Raw genomic sequence first — 23932 nt, forward strand, 5'->3', positions numbered from 1 at the left:
CTGTGATTGGTCCAACATAAATGTAAACAATCAATGGGGTGTTTGTTTGTTTGTTTGGTTGTTGGGTCATTGGGGTGTTTATTTGTTTTGTTTTTTTCTGTTTTTTTCTGTTTTTTTTTTTCTTTTTCTGATGGGTTTAGGCGATTGGATTCAAAATGATTCATCCATCCCAATCTATGCAAAATTAATGAGAATTATCTTATCAAGGTAAAACAAAAACAAGTCACTGTTTGGAAACATAATTATTTTCAGAAAAACGTGAACATTTTGAAATGCAACCTGCAAAAGATTTCTATAATGTCCCTGAATTCCGGCAGCCATTTTGTCTGTTTAAATATATTGTAGCAAAACGTCACTTACAGCAAAATATTCTAGGTGCTCAATATAAACTCCACAAAATAGTAAATTGTACAATTGACAATATTTATACCAGACTTATCTCTTATTACTTAATTATATATTTATATTAGTGTAGTTACGTGGTTCACTCGCATTGCATTTGTAATTTTAAATGTTTGTGGCAACAAAACCAATAGACTAGCACTCAGACATGTCGAAGCAAAGATACCAGTGTGGAGAAGTCATGGGTGAGCAACACTTTTAGACACGGGAGTGTGTTAACCCCCCCCCCCCAAAAAAAAATATATATATATATATTTGTTTGTACTTGTTTTATGCCTCTGAAGAAGGTCCGGATTGGATCGAAAGCTAAGGCCATCTACCCTATTCATTATATATATATATATATATATGGGGGGGGGGGGCAAAGAGGCATCTAGGGACTCAAAAGTAAATCCCTTTTACACCAGAAATGTTACTTCCTGGCTGATTCTTGTGACCTTATAAAGCCTTGGCAACAGTTGTAACTGCTGCTCCGGCCGCAAATTCGAATACGCCCTGAGATGAGATAAGACGAGTTGTCATTATTGCCATAGTGCTTTGTATTGCAACACCACGCTTTGCTAAGTAAAGATCCAATACACAGTTAAAGGCACTGGACAAGGTTGGTGTCAAAGACCAGTATTCTCACTTAATTGAGATGTGGGGTGTCGTGGCCGAGTGGATAAGAGCACCGAACTCAAGCTCTGATGCTTCTGTTCAACAGAGTGTGGGTTCGAATCCAGGTCGTGACACTTGTGTCCCTGAGCAAGACACTTAACTATAATTGCTTCTCTCCACCCAGGGGTAAATGGGTACCTGTGAGGGCAGAGATGGTTCTTGTGATTGGTTTAGCCATGTAGCGCATATAATTGTCGCACAGGCTGTATACTCCCCAGGGAGCTGAGATGGTTTAAGGAATGATTTAAGGCCCAGTGACCAGGGGTAATAATGTCGAAAGCGCTTTGAGACACCCCATGAAAAAGCGCTATATAAAAACCGTGTATTATTATTATTATTATTAATTGTGTACAGTCCCAACATTTGCATAAAATAACCAGCCTGTGGAAATTTGGGCTCAATTGGTCATCAAAAGTGCAAGAAAATAATGAAAAAAAAACACCCTTCTTTCAAAACCATGTGTGCTTTCAGATGCCTGAGAAAGGCTTCAGGCCTGGCGTCTTTCTCAGATTCAAATATTTTGGTGAGAAATTACCTGTTTCTCAAAAACTAAATTTCTTCAGGGGGAGTCGTTTCTCACGATGTTTTTTTAACTATTGTAAGTTTTTATGCTAATATACTATGTATTTTGAATAACTACCGGTACCTAATGTGTCCAGTGCCTTTATGTTCCATCTTAACTCTTTGTTAAATGTCATCTTGTTAAACCGAGGCTTAGAAATTTCCGTGTGCATGATTACTGAATGTAGACTGCCTTTAAATATACCTCTTAGAGCCGACTCTTGGGGGCGCTCTTTATTGTATATCCCCTAAACCACCCAACTGCTTTGACACAAAAGAAACTTGCAGTTTCAGAGGTTCTGAACGCGGAACATGTCCTTGTTCAGAAATTGATGAATACTTGGGTTTTTTTCATATCAAATATATTACTAATGGTAATAAACATAAATTATATGTTATCGTATAATACATCTTTGATTTTCTTCTTCATAAAAAGTACTGCCAGAATAATATACAAACGGTCACCAAACTCACCTGAGATTAGAATCTGTGACAAAATTGATAGTAAAACATCTGGGCCCAATTTCATGGCTCTGCTTACCGCCGAATTCTGTGCTTACGATCACGATTCCCCGCTTACGTGCAAGCACAGAATTTATGTGCTAGCCTTGTAAGCAGAGAATGCCTAGTAACGTGAAGTACGCACGTGCAGAAGCCAAAATTCGCCGCTACCCTGTGAAATACGATTGCTGTAAGCGCAGAATTCCCTGCGTCCGTAAGCGCCGATTATGTGCTAACGGTAAGCAGAGCCATGAAATTGGGCCGTGCTTGGCTTAAAATTAAGCACACAATTAGCTATTTGGTAATTTTAAGTGCTGAGGCTTTCACTTTCCAAGGCTATCTAACACTTTGTGAGTTATAAGCTGAAGTTATAAACTGAAGCACAAGGGAAAACAAAACCATTTCAACAATGTCCAAGAGGACAGATTATGATTTTGGATTAATTTTTAAGGACTCATGACTTCAGCCTTGCTTGAATCCACTCACATCATGCGTTTCAAAAGCGTCTTGTCCGATGTGGAGAACTGCCATGGCGATCTTCATCTCCACGCAGACTTGCTCTTTCTTTTACTTTGTGATGAGCAGCATGTGGCAGTCATGGATCCAACGTCTTCCCGACCTCTGGCGAAGATCTTCACTAGTTGGCAGTGAACGCTAAAAAAGCAAGATTCAAAGATTGTTACGCACAAAGCTCATCAGAGATGGAATTTGCATTGACCATGTATTCATTTAACACGCTCCTGAGAGAGATGCTGCAGCAATAATCAGTATTTGAACTCGCTGGCTTTGTGTGGTAGTTTGCTTCCTAAAACTAGAAAAGTGTTGATGGAGGCGCTTTGAGACATGGTGTTTAAAACGCTATATAAATACACTATGTAAAAAGCGCTATATAAAAACAGACTATTATTATTATTATTATTATTATTAATATTATTGAAGTAGAAAGTTGTATCCCCTTATATTATGGTTATCCCTCTGCTGCCACTTTTAAGGTTGTATCTAAACTTGGGCAAGATCCCTGGCCACTGCAGTTACCGGTTGTATGGCAACACGTAGGTTAGTTGGTGAAGTGCCATCATGTTAATCTGGAGGTCACAGGTTCAAGTGGAATTTACTACTCGACTAGTCGCACCTCAAAGAGTCGCGCCTTTGACACTAGCCACAACTAAATTTTAATCCCCTAGATGCATTGAGGTAGATGTTTGGTGCCAGACTCAATATAGTCAAACTCACGTTGAAAGGATTAAAGAATGTGTCACTAATGTCTTATTGTGTTTCCTAAGATAAGCTATGTTGTCGTGAGCAACACAATCAGGTAGTCGTGACTATTTTTGTAGTAGTCATGGCGGAACGATTAACAATGTAATTGAAAAAACGATGGATAGATATGATACAGATAGGTAAAACGGTTTATTAAAGTACTGTCCTCACAGCACAAAGGCTGAATTACGACAATTTTACATTTTGACACACAATAGAGCAGCTATGATCCAATCATTTGCCTCCTTAAATGACCCCTGTGAGGGTGCTTTTTGAGCACGGGACATTACATGAAAGGGGTCTAATGAATATGTTTTGATTAATTAAAGATGGCCGACTTACTGCACGTTAATATCAGCAATGTCCTCACTCTCGCCATCCATATTCCAAGTACTGGTGCTGGTGTCCCCCGCTGCCCGGTACCTGGCCTGTGGCTGCTTGACCAGAGATGTATTGGACGTGGATTGTTCTGGCTGGAAACCGGAGGATTTCTCGTCGCAGTTCGGCAAGGACTTAAAGTTGAATTCTTTAACGCGGTGCACCTCAACAAAGTCAAAGTTGAACTGACGGTAAAAAGAACGTGATTAAGGAACTTCACTGATGATGCACCATGTTTGAAAATCAATGCCCCTGCCTTCAAAAAACTTTGCTTGCTTGGACCATGGAGGTAGTTGGACAGAAGCTCATCAAAGCTTGTTACTGTACGTGACAACATATCTAAATCTTGACTGGGTCCCTGTCTTTATCCTTGCCGATAAAGACAGGTCCCCGCTGTCAGATCCATTGATTCCATTGTATACAATCATTGTTTGATAAACATGCAGTGACATAGATGCCCAAATAGTCACTGCTGTCACGTACGCAATAGAAGCTGACAGCGTATCTCTATGTGAAATGACCGAGGTCAGAGGTCAAACTACACGCCGGTTTTGCAATTTTTTTAGGCCGGTCTCTGGCGTTGTTCACAAGCCTCGAAGAGTGACGTCAGATGTTCAGGCTAATCTAAATCCTGCCAATGGGCGGCTTTGGAACGCTAGGTGGCAGCAGACTTGCCAGGTAAACTTCCATTGTTAACGTAGTTTTAAGCATGTGCACGTTACCGAGAACAACAGATTTTACATGGCAAGTCTGCTGCCTCAAAGCGTCCCAAAAGTCCTCCATTGCAGTTTCACCCATTTTCAGGTTACATTGATTGTTGTTTTAGACTCGAATAAGCCCATTGTTATCATTTACACTTACATGATTCCCATAGCTCCCAAGTCGATTCAAGTGTCTCAGAAAGTTGATTCTTGAGCATTTGTGGACTAGGAGCAAGTCTAGACACCCATTACCGAGATGTGACGAGGGCGCTATACCCGTAGGGGACAGACGATTGCAACCACTAACAAGTGCTGCGTTGACGGCGCAGAAGTTACCTGTGACCTTTTTCCAGACTTCTTTTTCCTGTTTAACTAAAATCAAGAGTTACAAACAGGAACTGTTGATCAATTTATGGAGAAAAAAAATGGACAAAATAAAAGAAGAATGATAATTTGCCAATGACAAACTCAGGTTGGTACTCACAGGTTTGGGAATGAACACTGTTTTCAACACGATCTAAAAAGTTCATGCGGCGTAAATGTATATGGTTTAGGATGTCACTGCGTGTATAAGTTTACTGATACAAATATTGATACATAAAATATCAGTGGTTCTTATTTATAATGTGAAGTATTGGGAAACAGTGTCAAATGTTACCATGAAAGCAGCCTTGAATCGTAAAAATCAACCCGATATGTCCTGAGAACATCAAATAAGAAACAGTAAGAATTCCTGTGTGTCCTTCAGTATTTCTGTTATTTGACACCAATAAGTACATGTAGACTTGTGGGTCAGGATCACTACCCTGGGGAAGTGGGTTTCAATGTGAATGTTTATAAAAGAGTCGTAGTGAAATCAGTGAGTAGAATTCAGATATTTTGCTTAAAGGGTTTAGGTACTTTTTCACAATGTCCATAGATTTACATTTAACTTACAGGGTTTGAAGATAATGATGGTGGAAAGCTTCCCTTTAAATATTACTCACTGAGGTGCTGTAGTTTTTGAGAAATGAGTAAAACAATGTCATGAAAATACGTTTGTAAATGATTAGAATAATTTTCGTCTCATGAGATGAAAATTATTTTCATGACATTGTTTTACTCATTTCCCCAAAACTACAGCACCTCAGCACGTAATATTTTCAGGGAAGCTTTCTACTATCATTATCTTCAAACTGTGTAAGTTAAGTGTAAATCTGTGGACATTGTGTTTTTTGTCCTACAAAAGTTACATAGACCCTTTAATTGGAAATTAAACCTGCTTCCTTCAGATTTATGTTGGCGCTCTATTATCAGAGCTACATTAGCCCAATGTTGGCAGTCTCCCTATTTTGTCACAGTTTTCCCATGACACAAGCTGAAGAGCCTTAAAGCATAACTAGCACACAGCTCAAAATCTTGCATTCTATGAAGATTACGGTGCACAATCTTTGGTACGAAGAAAGTAGCAGATCACAAAACTGGTTATGCCTTATTTCTTCTTTTTCTTAACAACACTTGAATTTAGGATGAGATAAAATGACAAAACGTAAAAGTTCTGATATAAAGAGTGTCATGTACTGTATTGCCTGCCAAGAAATGAAATGGAATGTACCGTAATGTATCATTTTGTTTTTGTCAAAAATCAACATGGTTATATATGCACTGGTTTCAAAACTGTCATCTACCCATTACATCAAGTATGATAACATTTAACCGTTTAAAATATGCATCAACCTTGACCTTTGACCTGGCCTTACCTTCTTGGAGGTCGATTGCTTCCACATTGCTGTCTAAACACTCACGCAGGTCACTCAACTGAGATTCTGATCGTCTTAGGCATACAACACATCTGTGTTTTAAATGAGGGATGGGGTTAGAGGTCAAAACAGGCGTACAATTATTTTGGGGTTTTTTAACAATAGACTGTATCGAGTAACCCCTTTGTTGCTGAGAAAGTGGCCATTAAAGCACACGCACACGCATCATTTTTTGGTGCTTAGCTTATTTTTAAAGCTTAAACAGGTCTACAGAAACAAGACCCAGGGCCCATTTCATAAAACATGTGAGCAGCCGTTTTGTGCTTATGGAGCGTCCCTTAGCAGAACATCTATTTCATAAAGCTGTTAACTGTAACAAGCAAGGGTAAATGCTGGCTAACCCGTGGTAAGCACAGGAGTGACGCAACAATGCAAATCCATAAAGAGCGTGCACGCCCGCCTAGAAATGGTCTGCTTACTAGAGAAATCATGGTGAAATACGTTATGCTTACACACATGTTTTGTGCTACAGTAAGCACACAAATTTGCTTACCAGTAAACAGCTTTATGAAATTGGGCCCTGGTTGTACATGTAGGTTTTGAAACATGGCATGGTGAGGTATCAATCAATGTACATTCGGTGTGTGGATATAACACCATGTGATAGTACATGTAATCCACTTTTGCAGTATTGACCCCTTGCACGCACGTCACACGCGACGACTGTGCCCCGCTCACCATTTTGGTGGTCAATAGGTTAACGCGTGAATCCTGCGATGCCTAAAATGCCGACTTCCACTGAAAAACGCAAAAGTGACATTGAGCCCCAAAATGGTGCATCCAAGATTATTCTGATGATGACGTCAAATGAAGAGGGTCAATTCTTGTAAGAACAATCCAGCTACGTCTTATTTCCCAGATTCATGTTCCAACTTACCCAACCCTGCATTTTGTCTTGTCCTGCGGGTGGTGATCTTCATCGGCGCTGACGAGAAATGAGACCTCACCACAGTATGACTGGTTAGCGAAGTACTTCTTGAAACCTGACAAGACATTCAGCAAAAAAGGATAAAGATTAAACAAGAGATAAAGTAATCGAGGTCAGATCTGGGCCAAATTTCATGGCTACCACAGAAATCTGCGCTGATGGTCCCTAATTCTCAGCTTGCTGCGCAAGCTGTGCAAGCGCCAAATATCTGCGCTAGCTGTGTAAGCTAAGAATGCCTAGTACCGTGTAGCATCCCTGAGTACAAGCAAAATTTCCCTGGTAACCCTTGAAATACGCTCGACAAGTGCACTCTTGAGTAGGTCCTTGGCCTTGTGGTGGACGATTTTTAGCTTTGAAAAACACATGGAAAAAAAGGAGTAAATCTGTCATCTTTCTTTCATTGTGCTTTAAACTACAGTAACTTCCACAATCCCCAACAAGACCTACATGTAATTTGACAGAGAAGGTCCCATGTTAATTGGATGGCCTGTTCAGTTTAGACTTGGGGACCAAAATATACTCTTCCAAAAGCTGGAATAGCTCTTCCTAGGCATTAATAGACAGTGATAGAACTAAAGGGAGCACTGCATTTACACACACACGTAACTGAGCTGGCCCACCATGGGTTTGAATCCCTAAGGCTACGTAAATACAATTGCATAGAAACTTCTCCTTACAATGTTGGTTGTGTGAACTGGTGCATGACCTGTGTGAAATGTATATGATTGGTCGGCACTGTTTTCTCAAGAGCCACAAATGCTTCTCATCGGGCCGTGTCATATGGTTTTGTATGGTTTTATTTGAAAACTCTATGAGTGAACCACCACTTTAATGTTGACCAGACTAACTGACCTTGCAGCCTCGTTTTGGCGACATTGGTTTGAATGGGAGCAAGATGGCTGCTCCATCTTACACAATCTTACCGCTGAAATCGTATCTTCTAGGTCCGAGCCAACGGTAGTTTTCACTTTCCTTCAAGACGTCTCCGAAGAAGCCGTACCCCATGAATGAGATTGTGTACCTTAGCAACTGGTGGCCGCTGTGAACCGAGCAAACGTCCAGGCCTAGTGAACACCCTAGAGAGCAACAAATAAATGGAAATAGTGTTACCCTGAGATTGAAGAAAAAAAATTCTATGGGTCTGGTCTTGTTTTATTACAAGTTAACTATACATGTAATAGCAATACAAATAGCAAAGGTGCTGAACCTAGCCTCATGTATATGTACATTTGAGAGGCGAGTATCTTGTGTAAGGGGAAGTCGCAGGAGTAGTCTAGGCCCAGAGTGAAAGTTGGGCAGATGTTTTATTTGATTTAGAAATGATGTCATACAGAAATAATAATAATAATAATAATATCGAAGTCTTATATAGCGCACGTATCTACCAAACAAGGTACTCAAGGCGCTGAGTATATACAAACTTTCAGAAAGATAGGTTATTGCAGTGATGAATTCTGAGACCCAATTATTTAGCACCTTATAAGGGTTTACAAGGTGCTACGGCGCATTAAGCAGCCACAACCAGGAACACCGGGGCGAACCCCTTCTCTTTTCGATAAGTGCACTGGGTTCTTTTACATGCGTTACACAACACATGGGACCAACGGCTTTACGTCCCATCCGAAGGACGAAGCAATGGTTAAGTGTCTTACTTAAGGACACAGTGTCATGGCTGGGGATTCGAACCCACACTCTGCTGATCAGAAACACCAGAGTTTGAAATCACATAAGATTGGTATCATCACTACCTAGAATAAGTTGGATGCCGTAGTGGTTAGTATAGGGGAGCAATGGTCAGTGTGCTGGGGGATCTTGAGGTAATAGCTAAGGATGAAGTTGTAGGCTACAAGAAATGGGATGACAGAGGATATGGCCCACCCGCTGAGATGTAAACAACCATTGAGGAATTCTAGAGACGGTGCAAAATCTTTGTGACAACGATTCAGTAAGTTATCTCTAAAGGCCAAGTCACACTGCAGCAATGACGAAAACGATAACGTTCATGACGCACACAGAACGCTAAAAAGCTCCACGCAGAATCTGCCCCCCGCTCATTCAACCAATCGAGGCATGGTAGAAAGCTACCCTTAAAATACTACTTGCTGAGGTGCTGTTCTTTTTGAGAAATGAGTAAAGCAAGTCACAAAAACAATTTTCGTCTCTAAAGACGAAAACTATTTTAGCATGTATAAAACGTATTTTCGTGACATTGTTTTACTCATTTCTCAAAAACTATCAAAGCACCTCTGCTAGTAATATTTTAAGGGAAGCTTTCTACTATCTTCAAACAGTGTAAAAGTTCAATGTAAATCTGTGGACATTGTGTTTTGCGTTACAAAAAGTACCCAAATCCTTTAAGCTCAATTGATTATCAGAGTTTTGACTCCAAGCCAGGAATTTTATCTTTGAACATTTTGAAAGGGCAAGGTCATTTTCATTTTGCAATTGGAAAATCAATGGGGAACTTTTGAAGGGGCACCAAGGCCAAGACCAGGGGCAACAGAGGCCACGGCCTCCCTGACCTGCTTGTGAATCCAGGCCTAGGCTGCACTCTCGAGATTGCAAAGGAAAAGTTTTAACCCATTTTTCAAAAACTACAACATTTCAAGCAAATGTCAAGGGAAGTTTTCCATTATGACTATCTTCATACCATGCAAGTTTGAAACAAACTTCATTTTTTTACCAATTTTGAGCATGAACTGTAGTTTGTATGGTTCTTGTAACAGCTGGCATTAGTGAGGCACGGTTTGCGTCTTAAGTACGCGAGGACTAATGTCGTTAATAGTGCTGGGACTGCGATAACAAACAAAAGCGCCTTGAAACAAGACTATGCAACACTATTACGATGCATCTTTTACTCACCAAGAATGATTTGAATAGTCGAGGTCACTGGGTCGTTGACCCCTGTTGTATCACAGACTATGACATCAGTCGAGCCTGAAAATACCAAATACAACAGCAAAGGATCAGATTTCTGTAGAGTACCCATTTTCATAAACGTGCAAAGAGTCGCTTATTGAGCACCAAAAGAAAAGTTGAGCATCAACAACAAAATCACGTTTACCAGGATAAAGTTACCTTACAAGCCAAAATACCATATCACATGCATCATTTGTGGCTGGTATCCTGTTTATGGCTTACTAATAAAGTTATGCAATATTTCCTGCTTTACCAGCTCTATGAAATTGGGCCATGATCTTTAAAGGGAGTGAAGCTCCCAACCCTAACCCTTGTACTTCATTCTGGATTTACCTTGCATTAACCACCCTAATGCTGCCTTTCTACATGTAAGAGGGACCTCATCTCTCACCCCACCATAGTCCCTTTCAAGGATTGAGCTCACATTTCTCCTTCTTCCAAAAGTGGCCCTAATCTTATTCTTGTCTTCAAGAATGACCTCAAATCTGTCACCCCAACCCTCTACTGGAATTACATGTACCTTTTCTCAATTTCTTCAAGTTAGTTGGGTTTGAACAAAGACAAATTGACTGGAGAGCCGGATTTGAACACACCATCATTCTACCAACTGAGCTATCCAGCCCTACATGTATGTAGGACTGATGAAAAAAATGACCAGAATTGGATTTGAGCCGGCGCCCTCCAGATTAATGAGCCGGTGCACTACCAACAGAGCTATCCAGCCCTACATGTATGTTGGCAGTCTCCCTATTTAGACAATATATTTTTTCCAGGGTGCCAGTCAAAAGAGTTACAACCCTTAATTGCTGTATAGCCAGGGATCACACCCAAGATATAACCTCGGAAGTGGCAGCCAGGGGATCAGGTGGAACACAACTTTAATCTTTACTGACATGCATTACAAATGTCCAGGACTTCCTTAAGCATGTTAAGTTGGGGAGGTAGTGCTTTCTGCTCTACCAGCCAGGCTTCTGATGGATGATACCCAAGCCTACATCCGTATATTGACTGCGAAGGGGGTAACCCTGTTTCAGCCCCTGTAGGAGGCAACTGCCCCTGAAAAAATTATTGTAGCCCACACCTTAAGTGTCCTTCAGGCATTGTGTGTCTTTCAGAAAAGACCTCCCCGTCTAAAAACTCCTTACCTGCAGGTATGATCCCAATCCGTAGCTTGGGGCATGAGGGGCTAGCCTCGGGGTCATGGTGGTCAACACCTCCCTCTTGCTGTGTGCGCACAAGGAGACCGTTAACAACCTCAGCAAAGGTACCATCCCCTCCAACACAAACAACCCTACAAGAATAAGGAGAAAAAAAAGGAATCTATCACAGTCTTTTTCATAAGCCCTGCTGGTGGTCAAATTTCTTTAAAGGCACTGGACACCATTGGTAATTGTCAAAGACCAGTCTTGTCACCATGTATGCAAAAAATAACAAACTTGTGAAATTTTACTCAATTGGTTGCTGAAGTTGTGAAAGAATAAAGGAAGAAAAAAAACCTTGTCACACAAGTTGTGTGCTTTCAGATGCCTTCAATTTTACACCTCAGGTGACGTCTCAAATTCAATTCAAATATTTCAGTGAGAAGTTACCTCTTTCTTAAAAACTACGTTGCTTCAGAGGGAGCCGCATTTCAGATACACAGGTGCCGACTGATTGGATTCGAGAAGGGTAAAAAGACGTCTAGTACCGCGCCATGTAACAGTCTTCATTATAACACCCCTTACCAATATTCTGCCTTTTCATTGGTTTAGAGCACGTCACATAATACGTCTTAGTTTTACTAGACAGCGGCCGTGTGATAGTGCATCGGTTTGCCGTGCGCTAGTCCGAAGACTATCACACGGCATGCAGTACCCAGATGTCCGTTGCGTGTACGAGGATGATAAATTAATAGTCTGTAACCATTTTGGATTACATGACACTACATGCAGAGCACAGTAAAAGTTTTCGCAATCTGTATTCGCGTCGTCCGTGGTTTGTAGCATTCAGGTCTGTACAGTATTTAGAAATTAATGTTTGGGGTGTTATAAAACAAATATTGACTGCTTTTACTTGTGCAATGGTTAAAACTATGACTCCCTCGGTGATCCCCGGAGCGTTCTATTTTCCCTCGGCTTCGCCTCGGGAAAATAGAACCCTCCGGGATCACCTTGGGGTTCGCCTTGGGAAAATAGAACACTCCGGGGATCACCTTGGGAGTCAGTTTTAACAATAGCACTCGAAGCAGTCAATATTTGTATACTATTGCATGGCAAAATGTCTATCACACGGCCGCCGAGTTTCTAGTAAAACTAAGACTTGTATATCATGTGACGTGCTCTCAGCCAATGAAGAGGCAGAATTTGTGTAAGCGGTGTTATAATATCTGCTAACTCACCCATCAAAGGCTGTCAGATCTTTTGTCAGCATGACATCACGGGCATGGTTTTTAGCTTCGGTGACTGTTGGAGAAAAAGGTGGGAGATATATACAACAATCAGGATTAGTTTAAAGGTACTGCATTTTTAAATGAAACTGTACATTAATTGATATCTTAGTTCTTAAAGCCGTTATACACTTTCGGAACAGAAAAAAAAATAAAAGTTCACAGATTTACAATAACTTACAGGGTTTAAAGAAGTTAATGGTAAAAGACTTCTCTTGAAATATTATTCCATGAAATGCTTTACTTTTTGAGAAAACATTGAAACAATAATATCAATTCTCGACATCGAGAATTACGGATTTATAGTAAACACATGTCATGTCACGGCGAAACGTGCGGAAACAACGTGACCGATTGAGCCTAAATTTTCACAGGTTTGTTATTTCTCCCTATTTAATTGTTTGGTGATCTCCTTATTTTGTCTTGAAATATCTTTCGGCAAGATGCCAGTCAGAAGATAGTGGATCGAGGGGACTTCTCATTATTAACTTCACTACTGGGAGGTGAGTTCTTAAATTGGTCTCAACGTCTTTCGACTAGCCTACTCATTATCATTGTCAGTGTATATCAGTCTCAGTATTCATCAGCTGATTAGTCTGATCATCGTCAGTATATCAGTCTGAAACTTCACAGAGAAAACGAAGCGGCAACGAAGGCGGTTGCCTCCATGCCCCAGTCATTGCCTTGGTGCCCTTCAAGGCAGTGGACACTATCGGTAATTACTCAAAATAATTATTAGCATAAACCTTACTTGGTGACAAGTAATGGGGAGAGGTTGAAAGGAAAAAACATTGTGAGAAACGGCTCCCTTTGAGGTGACATAGTTTTCGAGAAATAAGTAATTTTCCGCAAATTTGAGTTCGAGACCTAAGATTTAGAATTTGAGCTCTCGAAATCAACCATCTAAAAGCACACAACTCCGTGTGACAACATGGACAGTGGTGTTGTATTATTTCATTATTATCTCGCAACTCCGACGACCAATTGAGCTTAAACTTTTACAGGTTTGTTATTTTATGCATATGTTGAGATACACCAAGTGAGAAGACTGTTCTAGCTTTGACAATAACCAATAGTGTCCAGTGTCTTTAAAATGCTCCAGTAGAATTTTTACAGTTTCCTCAGAGGATGGAGAAAATGCCTTGTTACCTTGCCCTCTCAAACAAAAAACATACAGGCCTGCAGTCCAATAATAAAATAGTGTTTTATCAAACTTACAGATCACCGTGGTCTTAATTCTGGCAAGCTTAAAAAGCGGGGCACTGTGCGTTCTGTAGATGCTAGCTGCTTCTCTCTTTCCTCCAAATGGATTGATGAATACTAATAGACGTCTAGGCCTCACGGGTCCTGAGAACAGAGAGAAAACGAGAAACAACGTAGTTGGGGGGTTAGTCAATAATTAATGGACATGATTTTCTATTCCCTGTTATGATGATGAAACCTCGTTGATGTTGGTAATAATAATAGCAATAAAAGCATTTATAAAGTGCCAAAACAATTTAAAAGGCAAGTGCTCACAGGTGCTTATACATGAAACTGACATGAATCACTAAAAGTTTAACAAGGAAAGAATTTAAAATACAGCAAAGAAATACAAGAGAAGCCACAAATCTGGACCAGCAAGTACAGGAGATCATCAAAATGCATTTAAAAAGTTAGTGAAAACAGGCCTATACATATAATATGTACATTAGGCACTGTACACTATTGGTAATTACTTTATATAATTGTTTAAGAATAAAAGCTTGGTAATAAGCAATGAAGAGCTGTTAATAGTACACAACATTGTGAGAAATGGCTCCCCCTAAAGTTAATGTAGGTAGTTTTTGAGAAAGCGGTACTTTCTCACTCAAATATTAAAAAACTTCAGGCATGTCCGGCCTGCAGCCTTTTTTAAGCTTCTGAAAGTGCACAAATTTGTGCAACAATGGTGTTTTTTATTTCATTATTCTTCTGCAACTTTGATGACCAATTGTGTCAAAATGTTCACAGATTCTTATTTTTATGCATATGTTGGGACACACCAGTTGTGTCTGTTTTCTTTCATTTGTTTTGGGTTTACTGCGCTTTGGAACACCCAGCTGGGTGGATATATGCGCATTGTAAGTCTCTATCATTATTTATTATTATGTTGACTCTCTTTGAATCAAGATAAGGTACAGCATGAATAGTTATGGCTGCTGCTATTGTGTCTGTCTGCTGCTTCTGTGTCTGTGCTCTTGCCTTTGTTGAAACAGTACATGTAAAACTGGTCTTGCTGGCAAAACCTTTGTTCGTACACCGCACTTAAAATCGAGTTCAATCAAACAAGAACTTGCATTACAAACTTTAATTGTTAAAATTACAAAAGGGACTATCAATGATGAGTACCTTGTTTGCATATTCCATCTTGGATTTTGTCCACCCAAGATTGGCGTGTTGCCTCGTCCGTGCATTCAAACTTCAGATCTCGTAATCGCCATTTGCCTTGTTTGTTCCTTCGTATACAGTGAACTGAAAGAAACACACAATAAACTTGAATCATGTACACTACAACATTCAAAGACCCCGACCAAAAGCACTCAGTTAACACAAGATACATCGTTTTCACAAAGATTCTTTGACTGCCTGTATAACGTCCTCCCTGATTCCAAAATGTTAACCCATTAAAAAGCGCAGGTATGTTACCCTCACAGTAGGTTTAAGATAAAATTGGTTCACATCTGTGAACATTCATGGGTGAAACTACTACGTTTTTTACCCTCTGACTTTACATGTTTTGTAGCTCAAATTTATGGCCAAATTCTGTGTTAAATGCGAGTGTGCTTATTACGAGGTACAGTATGTGCAGTTTGCGACAACAGAATTGTGTTTACAGTCATTGACCTCAGTTGCATAAATCATTCAGATCGACTGCGGTGTGAGAAACAAAGAAGCTTTGACAGGGATTTTTGAGACACATTTTTAACTAACCTGTTCTTACTCAGTACAGATGTGCTACATCTGCAGGAGAGTGGTCATGCATTTTGGGGTTGTCAAGAAGATTAGCCTAAGCTGGATTCAAGCCAGAGGTCTAGTCGGTTTGTTTAGCCCTGAGAATGCTTGAAAAATGCCTAATGTATACTGTGTATGAGGAAGGTACAATACTTGATGATGCTTTCACATAGATATTGTTTACCTGTAAAAGTCAAGTCGTCTTGATTGTTAAGTTTATGAGGTGTCGTAGTTCCCTGGCCACTTTTGTCTTCTGTCTCGGGGATATCTGTGTCCACACCGATGATCTCACTCAGTTTCACAAAATGATAATGATGTACCTCTGAAATATCCATTAAAAGCAAATAGTGACATGAGTACTTACTACAGCATGTGATCAGCTAGGGGCCAACTTCATATCGCTACTCTCCGGTAAGCAAATTTCCGTGCGAAATTTTGCAGAAAACTTTGCTACTAAAGCATTTAAGTGTATTTCACAGGTAAGCAAGAAAATTAGGCGGGAAGTTTGTGCGTTCACCGTGGGTTTGCATTGCTACATGTGTCGTCAATCCTATTTTTACAGTAAGCACTGAAAGGTAACCACAATTATTTTGTGTTCTTACGTTTAGCAGCGCTGTGAAAAGGAAGTCGCACAGTAAGCACAAAATTGGCCGTTAAGCAGCTCTATGAAATTAGGCCAAAGTCCCTACTTTCCCTTAACCAACACCAAAACGTTCTCTCAAAAAGTTTTCTCTTTTATTCATTTGTCAATATAATCAATTAACATTAATAATAATAGTGGCTTCTTATAATTATAGTGCTCAAATCCGTTAATCAGTGATGCTCATGGGGCTCCAGTAAAGCTTTGCAAAATTTCCACCCTTGGAAAATATCTCACAGTGTGGTTTAAAAAAGGGGGAAAATTGTGATATGCAAGTTTTTAACCCCCCCCCCCCCATCTCCCTCACTCTCCAAAAAATACTTGTGCTAATTATGATCTTTGGTTCATCATGTCTTGTTTTTTTCTAACATGTAAATTCATACAAGTTAGATTTTATGGCCGAAAAATATGTTTTTACACAAACAAATAAATATAAATAAATTATATATTTCAAGTGGGAAAGTAGATTTGCTTGTGTTCAGGGCTTTGATCTAGTTTTCTAAATGTACCTTTCCCACTTGAAATATAAGCTTGAGCTTTCAAAGTAACTCTTCTCTGAAGAAAATGTCAGCTTGCATTTTGGCAATCTAGCGCATTACATGTAAATGTGCATTCAGCTGTGGTATGCCATGGTTAATAAAAAACCTCTCAGGTTAGTTCACAATACTACATTTCTTTTACACAAGCGCTGTAGGTTATTATAATATTTAAGGCATGAAGCACAACTAACAGATGTGCATCATTGGTTACTGTCCAATCGCATACCTGTATAAATAAAACAGGCAACCAATTTTAACACCAGCTGGAGAGAGTCTGCATGTATAAATAAGTGCTGAAGTATACATGTAACTCCCCTGATCATTAAAATCTTTTTATTTTTTCTCTCTTTTTTTCTTTCTCTTTTATAAAAGTGTACCCACAAAATTCCAACTTAAAGTTGGTGGTCTCCCTATTTTGTCTGAACCTTTGGAATTCCCATCTGAAAATGTACCCAGGAATCGCACACTTACATATGTTTACAATACAACCTGGTAAGCAGCAGCAGAGGGATCACCTTCTGTATTTTTTTCCACATTACCCACTTAGTTCCTCTTGTGCATTTTAGTTATTTTGCACATTTCATTTCAGTAATTATGGCTGTAAAGCCGATGAGGTTTAAAAAAAAAAAAAAAAAGTTAACTTTTAACATGTACATGTATACTAGCCAAGAAATCCATGAATCGAAGACAAAAGGCAAGTTTCAGATGTGGGAGGAAAACCAACAGAGAATTATTACAGGGAAAACCCACATAGTCAGGTAGGGACTGAAAACCCAATCCGCATGGTGCCTCAAATAGCATTTGGACTTGGGTCCCAGAGGTGGAAGTCGAGGAAAGATACCACTACGCAAACCTTATCATCCAAAAATGTTGCACCACTTCCCTGAGAAAGAAAGGCTAGGGGTAGCCTCTCAAAAGAGGTCACTCCATTGTTCATTTTATAACTGTACATATTCATGATGTTATTACCATATTCATGATGTTATTACCATATTCATGATGTTATTAACCAGCCACCTCGGTTCAGTATGCAGGCAAGGGTGAAGGATGAGGGGAAGGTTTATTACCAGATGATTATTCCAATCTATGATTTTTGCATTTTAGTCATCTTTAGGACCCAATTTCATAGAGATGCTTTAATAGCACAAAATTATGCTTAAAGGCAGTGGACACTATCGGTAATTACTCAAAATAGTTATCAGCATAAAACCTCACTTGGTAATGAGTAATGGGGGGAGAGGTTGATGATATCAAACATTGTGAGAAACGGCTCCCTCTGAAGTAATCTGAAGTACAGAGTTTTCGTAAGGTGAGGTCTCAAAATTATGCTCTGAAAGCACACAACTTCGCGTGACAAGGGTGTTTTTTTCTTTCTTTCATTAACATCTCGCAACTCCGACGACTAATCAAGCTCAAATTTTTACAGGTTTGTTATTTTATGCACATTGAGATACACCAAGTGGAAAGACTGGTCTTTGACAATAACCAATAGTGTCCATTGTCTTTGTTAAGCAAACAAATCCATGTTTAGTAAAATCAGAATACACATACACAGGCCCAGAGTCCACTGTTATGCTAAGTAAACAACAGCTAAATACCAGTCACAAGCAAAAGTTATAATGGCATGAAAGTTTGGCCTGTAACATGTGTAAAATAGGCAAACTATTTTCATGCTTAACCAATTTTTGGGGGTCCCAGATCATCCGCAATCATCTGAAATCAAAGAGCATTGCAAGGCCCAGACTACAACCATGACAACTGTAGGGATTGGGGGCTAGTTACAAATGAAGCAACCTAAAGCTGATCTAGGCCCAATTTCATGGCTCTTTTTACCGTAAGCAAATAATTGGCGCTTGGGGAAGCAGGGAGTCCTGCGCTTACGTGGGGAATTTGTGCTTGTGTGCGTGCATACTCCAGGTTACTAACTAGGCATTGTTTGCTTCAGGGGTCGAGATAGCCCCTAGCCCGGGACTACCAGATTTACAGCCAGGCTACTCATTTTTCCAGTTTGATAGCCCGGCGGGCTAGTGGGAAAATAATGCAAAAAATAATATCACACACAGCAATAAACTGTGCTGATGGTGTATGTAAAGTTTGTGCCGTGACTCAAGACATAATGGTTTTTTTTTCGGGCTACCAAAATATCATCAGGGCTACTAAAAATTCTTGGTTACTAGCCCTGCTGGCTACCATGAAAATACACAGTTAGCGCAGAAATTCAGCGCTTGTCCTGCAAGCAGAGAATGGTGTTCAGGATACAGTAACAAAGCCATGAAATTGGGCTCTGTTATCTTTCAATCACCTCCACCTGGAACGTCGAGTTAAGAGATGAACCAATCAGGGAAGGGATGGGGATAAAAGACAACAGGAGCAAGAACCCTCTTAATAATCCAATTATAAGCATCTTTCCCCCAGGGAAGGAGAGCAAGATGAAATATGACAAAGGAAAGGTTGGCATGGGAGAGGGCATGAGCAATCCAAGGCTCTTCAACAACTCCAGTCTGAAACACTCAAGACGAGAGTGCATGAGAAGATGGAAGGAGAGTAAAATGAGGAGGGTCAAAGCGCACAAGGAGCAAACCTCTTGCAAAACAAACCAATAGATAAATAGTTTTATAGTTAAATTTTGCATCAGGATAAAGAATATTAATTTTGGTTACAGGGTTGTGGGGTCTGTGATTTTTTTTCCACAGAACTCAGATACATTGCTAACACACAAGTCCTAGGAACCAAAATATAAAATTAAAAAAAATCTACTTCAGCCAAGAATGAGTGAGAATAAGGGTTTTGGATTGTGTACAGTGAAACCATAACATCCAGTCTGAGCAGAGGTAAAACAAAAAACATGCTGTCATACCATCCAATCTGACTGCTGAACAGAGGTCCAAAAACAAACATGCTGCCATAAAATCGAGTCCGAACAGAGGTAAAAAAAAAACATGCTGGATGTACCTTGAGGGGGAAGGGGTGGTAGCCATGTGGCAAGAAGGACAGGAGCAGGGGAGACTGGGGAGGTAGAAAGTACGGAAGACAGTAATAGGAGTCCTAAATACTGTCTGATCATCACCAGTTATCAACCAAGGGGAGAAGAAAAGAAACTGTAAATTTCAAAAATAGCATCATCTCTAATTAGAGAAGTAGATCTTTCTTTATAAATGTATAAAGGGAGACAGAAATTGAGGAGAATGAAAAAAAGGACCGAGCAATCCCCGAAGTGAATCAGAAAGAGTAAATGCTGGTTTAGGTCTATCTTTTTGGAACACGAAATCTTAGAATCTTGGCACGTTATGAAGCATGAACCAGCCTTTAGTCTAAAAGATCGAACGAGCGCTTGCATAAATGGTGTAAATGACTACCAGTTCTCTTGTACACATTAGGCATTTCAATAAGCAAAGACACAAAGATTTCTGAATGGCAAACATGTGTTGTAAGCCATGGTGTATGTTTTTATTGCAACCAATACATTGGTGGTGCAAGCAAAATGCTGCTGTTGTATTGCAATCCGTACTCTAGTGCTGCATTGCAGTAGGCTGGAGTTGCAAGCCATGCTGGTGTTGCAAGCCACAGGCTGGCATGGTGTTTGTTGCAAGCCATGGGCTGGTATTGTGAGCCATGGTTGCAAGCCACAGGCTGGCATGGTGTTTGTTGCAAGCCATGGGCTGGTATTGTGAGCCATGGTTGCAAGCCATAATGCTGGTACTGCAAGCCACGGCTGGTGCTGCAAGCCATGGGCTTGTGTTGCAAGCAATGCTAGTATTGTAAGCCATAGATGGTGTTGCAAGCCATAGGCTGGTGTTACAAGCCATAGGCTTGTGTAGTAAGCCGTGCTGGTATTGCAAGCCATCTAGTGTTGTGGTATTGCAAGCCATCTAGTGTTCCAAGCCATTATGCTGGTGTTGCAAGCCATGGGCTGGTATTGTGAGCCATAGACGGAGTTGCAAACCATGGGCTGGTATTGTGAGCCTTAAACGGAGTTGCAAACCATGGGCTGGTATTGTGAGCCTTAAACGGAGTTGCAAACAATGGGCTGGTATTGTGAGCCTTAAACAGAGTTGCAAGCCATGGGCTGGTATTGTGAGCCATAGATGGATTGCAAGCAATAGGCTGGTTGTGAGCCATAGATGATAGACGGAGTTGCAAGCCATGGGCTGGTATTGTGAGCCATAGATGGATTGCAAGCAATAGGCTGGTATTGCAAGCCATAAGCTTGTATTGCAAGCCATACAGTGAGCTAGTGTTGCAATATAACCTTGTGAATCTTGTTCACACATTTCAGTCTATCTCAAGGTCTCAAGCTGACCATACAGCACCAAGTTGTAAAGTGAGTTCAGTCAACTGCTCTTTTGGGAAAATGGCATCTCTTGGGTGGGTGAACTCTTGAGGGCGCACTGTATTGATCGCAGTATAGACCAATCCATATGCGCAAGTTCTGCAAGCTGCTGGTGGCTGGGCCGCCAATGCTGGGTCGGAGCAGCACATCGTTTTGTACATGAAGACGTGGACAACTCATCGTCTTTTTAATTTGTATGCAAATTACGTTTCTTCCTCAATTATTACAATTTCCATGAGAGGACAGCATGGAAAAGTGGATTTAGGGCCTTTGAAACTTAGTATGCAGAAAGTGAATACTGTCATTCTATAGATCCAGATAATATGCCAATGTAACACATTTAAGAGGGTCTACCCTAAACTACTGTGCAGTTTCTATTTCTACCACACATAGCCTAACTCGCGTATTGTCTGCCAAGTTTTCACGATTCATTTTCTGTACTGTCAGTGTTCTAGGCTATACATCATTACCCTTTGTCATGCTGTCCTGTTATGAAATTGTGTTAATGCTCGAGAAAGACACCGAATTCACGAGTCAAAAAGACGACAATTAGTCCATGGTCTTTGTGTAAAAACAAAAAATGCGCTGCCGCGACCCAGCAATGGGGGCACAGTCACCTACAGCGTAAAGCACTCGGCATGCGGGTTAAAATTAATTGGTCTATATACTATTGCTTCGTATTGAAACCCCTTAACAAAGCAGGAGAAAGGAGTACATGTAAGAGAAAACTACCCAAAACAAACCTCAAACAGGAACCAAATCGCCCAAAATGGTTTGCAAGTTTGCAAAGATCCCAACAAAGTTGAAATCCTCACTGGTACAATAGGGATACTACCTGAACATTCACTGGTTTCACTTTCCTTGGTCTCATTTAATGTAAAACCAGAATCTATCTGTAGGTCACCAACTGTTTTGTGAAAGGTAACAATAACATCAAAAAAGTTGAAAACAAAGTGGTATAAATTTGACTTTTTGATTAAAATGTAAAGTTAATGTCACACCACACCTTCAACATGTTCAACAATATCCCTTTAGGAGTTTGTTGCAGTACTCGACAGATACAATTTGACAACCTTTTGTCATGTGTTCAAATAAGGGAATAAATGGGTAGCGTTGAGTTCTTACACGGCCGTTTAAAACAGGCAGGGTCGTGGACGTGCGATAAGGCCCCAGCCGAAGGCGAGGGCCTTTAAACACCTGGCAACGACCCTACAAGGTTTTAAACGGCAGTTTAAGATTGAGTCACTTCTCTTTAACTCCCATTCAGAAATGCCTTTTTGGATAAAAAGGCATTATAAAGTAAGAAACTCTGTGAAACTTGTTCATTTCCGGCGAGCTTAAGAGCTCTGTCTGTCCGTGTATTGCATTGTTGTGACTGAGACGACAGTTTCCGGATCCGTTCGTGCGCGTATAGTCTTGGTGCAAGCTGTTCTCGTTTTCCTTTCACAAACAGCGCAGCCAACTCATGGACAGCGCCCGCATCGCCCGTAAGAAGAAACGTCATGCACCAAGACTAGCGCGTAGTATCCGAAAACAACCAGTTAAAAACAGAGCTCTGCAGCTGGTCATTATCAACCGTTTAAACACCCCTACGTGACGCGCTCTCCACCAATAGGAATAGCGAAACTGTCCGAGGTATTCTTGAATAAGATCTTAATTGTTATATCAGTCATCTTATCCATTGTCGGCTCCATTAGACAGGTCCCGGGGCTGATTGTGCCAAGCGGTCTTAAACCGGTCACTGCGTTATTATACAAATAATTTTGTCTAAGTGTGCATTGCCATTGGTGCGGGCGGCCGTCGGGAGGAGGGTTACATTATCGCAAGTAGTACATGAGTTGAAAGATGCGGAGTAAAAATGCGGATTCCAAAAATACCTAGGTGGTTTTTGTGTACAAGACTCGGGAAAGTACTACTGATAGGGCTAATGATTAAGTGCTTTTGTTTCACATACATACAAAAAATTATACAGTAAACACACATTTGGGTCATGTGGGTAAAGCCAAGGACTAAATAATAAGCATGCTAATAAATAAAAGTAAGGGGTAGGCCTACCCAAATTTAAAACAGTCTTCCCGTGATTGATCTTGATCTAGATGAGGTAAATGATAAGATCTACCTGAAGCAACACTCATTGGGGTGCAAATTTAACATCTATAACATACAAGAAGTATGACTACCGTGGACCACCCCTCCAACAACTCACCGCGGGTCTCCACCTTTCGAACCCCAGTGTCGCTCACCCTGGATGAAGCGCTTGCAACCCACGACAGAGTCCGGCTTGATAGAGTCACATCCAGTGACTTTCCAGACAAGTTAAGAACTGAAAAGAGTACCACGTCGTCACCCATTGTCTCTGACTGTGCATCAAGCGATCATCCATCAAAAATCGCAGTTTTACTTCATGATTTGATTCTAATTTGAAGGCTCTCTCTAGGCTCGTTCCGTTGTTTCGTACTGCAGCAGGAACTGCATTTTAATTGTGTATGTTTTGATGAAATGTCAAGAGTGACGGCGACGTAGTACGTTACCACCACTATGTCAGTAGTGAAAGTGCGTTGACCTACAATTTGTTGACCTTGGTTTCTATACTAAACTTGACCCAGTCGTACTTTTAGATCTTTGGTGACTTTATTTCGTTTCTCCTTTATGAAAATAAAAATATTTTAGTTTAAAATCACTCCACAAAAAAAATATATATATTCATGTACTACCCTTTTTCAGCTTTATACAAAAACTGTTTTTTGTTTAAATGTAAAAATGTTTTGTGATCAGTGGCTGGACTATCACAAGTTTAAAACGCCTTAACTCCTCAATAAAAATGCATCGTGGAGAGGCGGATTACTACGGTGGCCTCGAGGTGCTGTCGTTGTTTCTCGATAGAGTAGACCAGGACGCCACAAGCTGATCCTGTTTGTA

The 23932-nt window shown here is 40.4% G+C and overlaps 1 protein-coding gene across 1 annotated transcript; it reads right to left on the reverse strand.

The window, feature by feature from the left end:
• Window positions 1-2317: 2317 nt before the first annotated feature.
• On the reverse strand, window positions 2318-23537 carry LOC117302894 (ceramide kinase-like). The gene is made up of 13 exons (XM_033786866.1): window positions 23220-23537; window positions 15689-15826; window positions 14902-15024; window positions 13750-13878; window positions 12484-12547; window positions 11252-11397; window positions 10050-10124; window positions 8111-8263; window positions 7137-7242; window positions 6200-6291; window positions 4621-4832; window positions 3724-3944; window positions 2318-2775 (listed from the first exon to the last, which is right to left on the reverse strand). The coding sequence occupies exons 1-13, from the start codon at window positions 23362-23364 to the stop codon at window positions 2661-2663; spliced, it is 1719 nt and encodes a 572-aa protein (XP_033642757.1). The 5' UTR covers window positions 23365-23537; the 3' UTR covers window positions 2318-2660.
• Between the last annotated feature and the right edge of the window lie 395 nt (window positions 23538-23932).

The sequence above is a fragment of the Asterias rubens genome, chromosome 2, assembly GCF_902459465.1.
Source record: "Asterias rubens chromosome 2, eAstRub1.3, whole genome shotgun sequence".
Taxonomy (NCBI): domain Eukaryota; kingdom Metazoa; phylum Echinodermata; class Asteroidea; order Forcipulatida; family Asteriidae; genus Asterias; species Asterias rubens.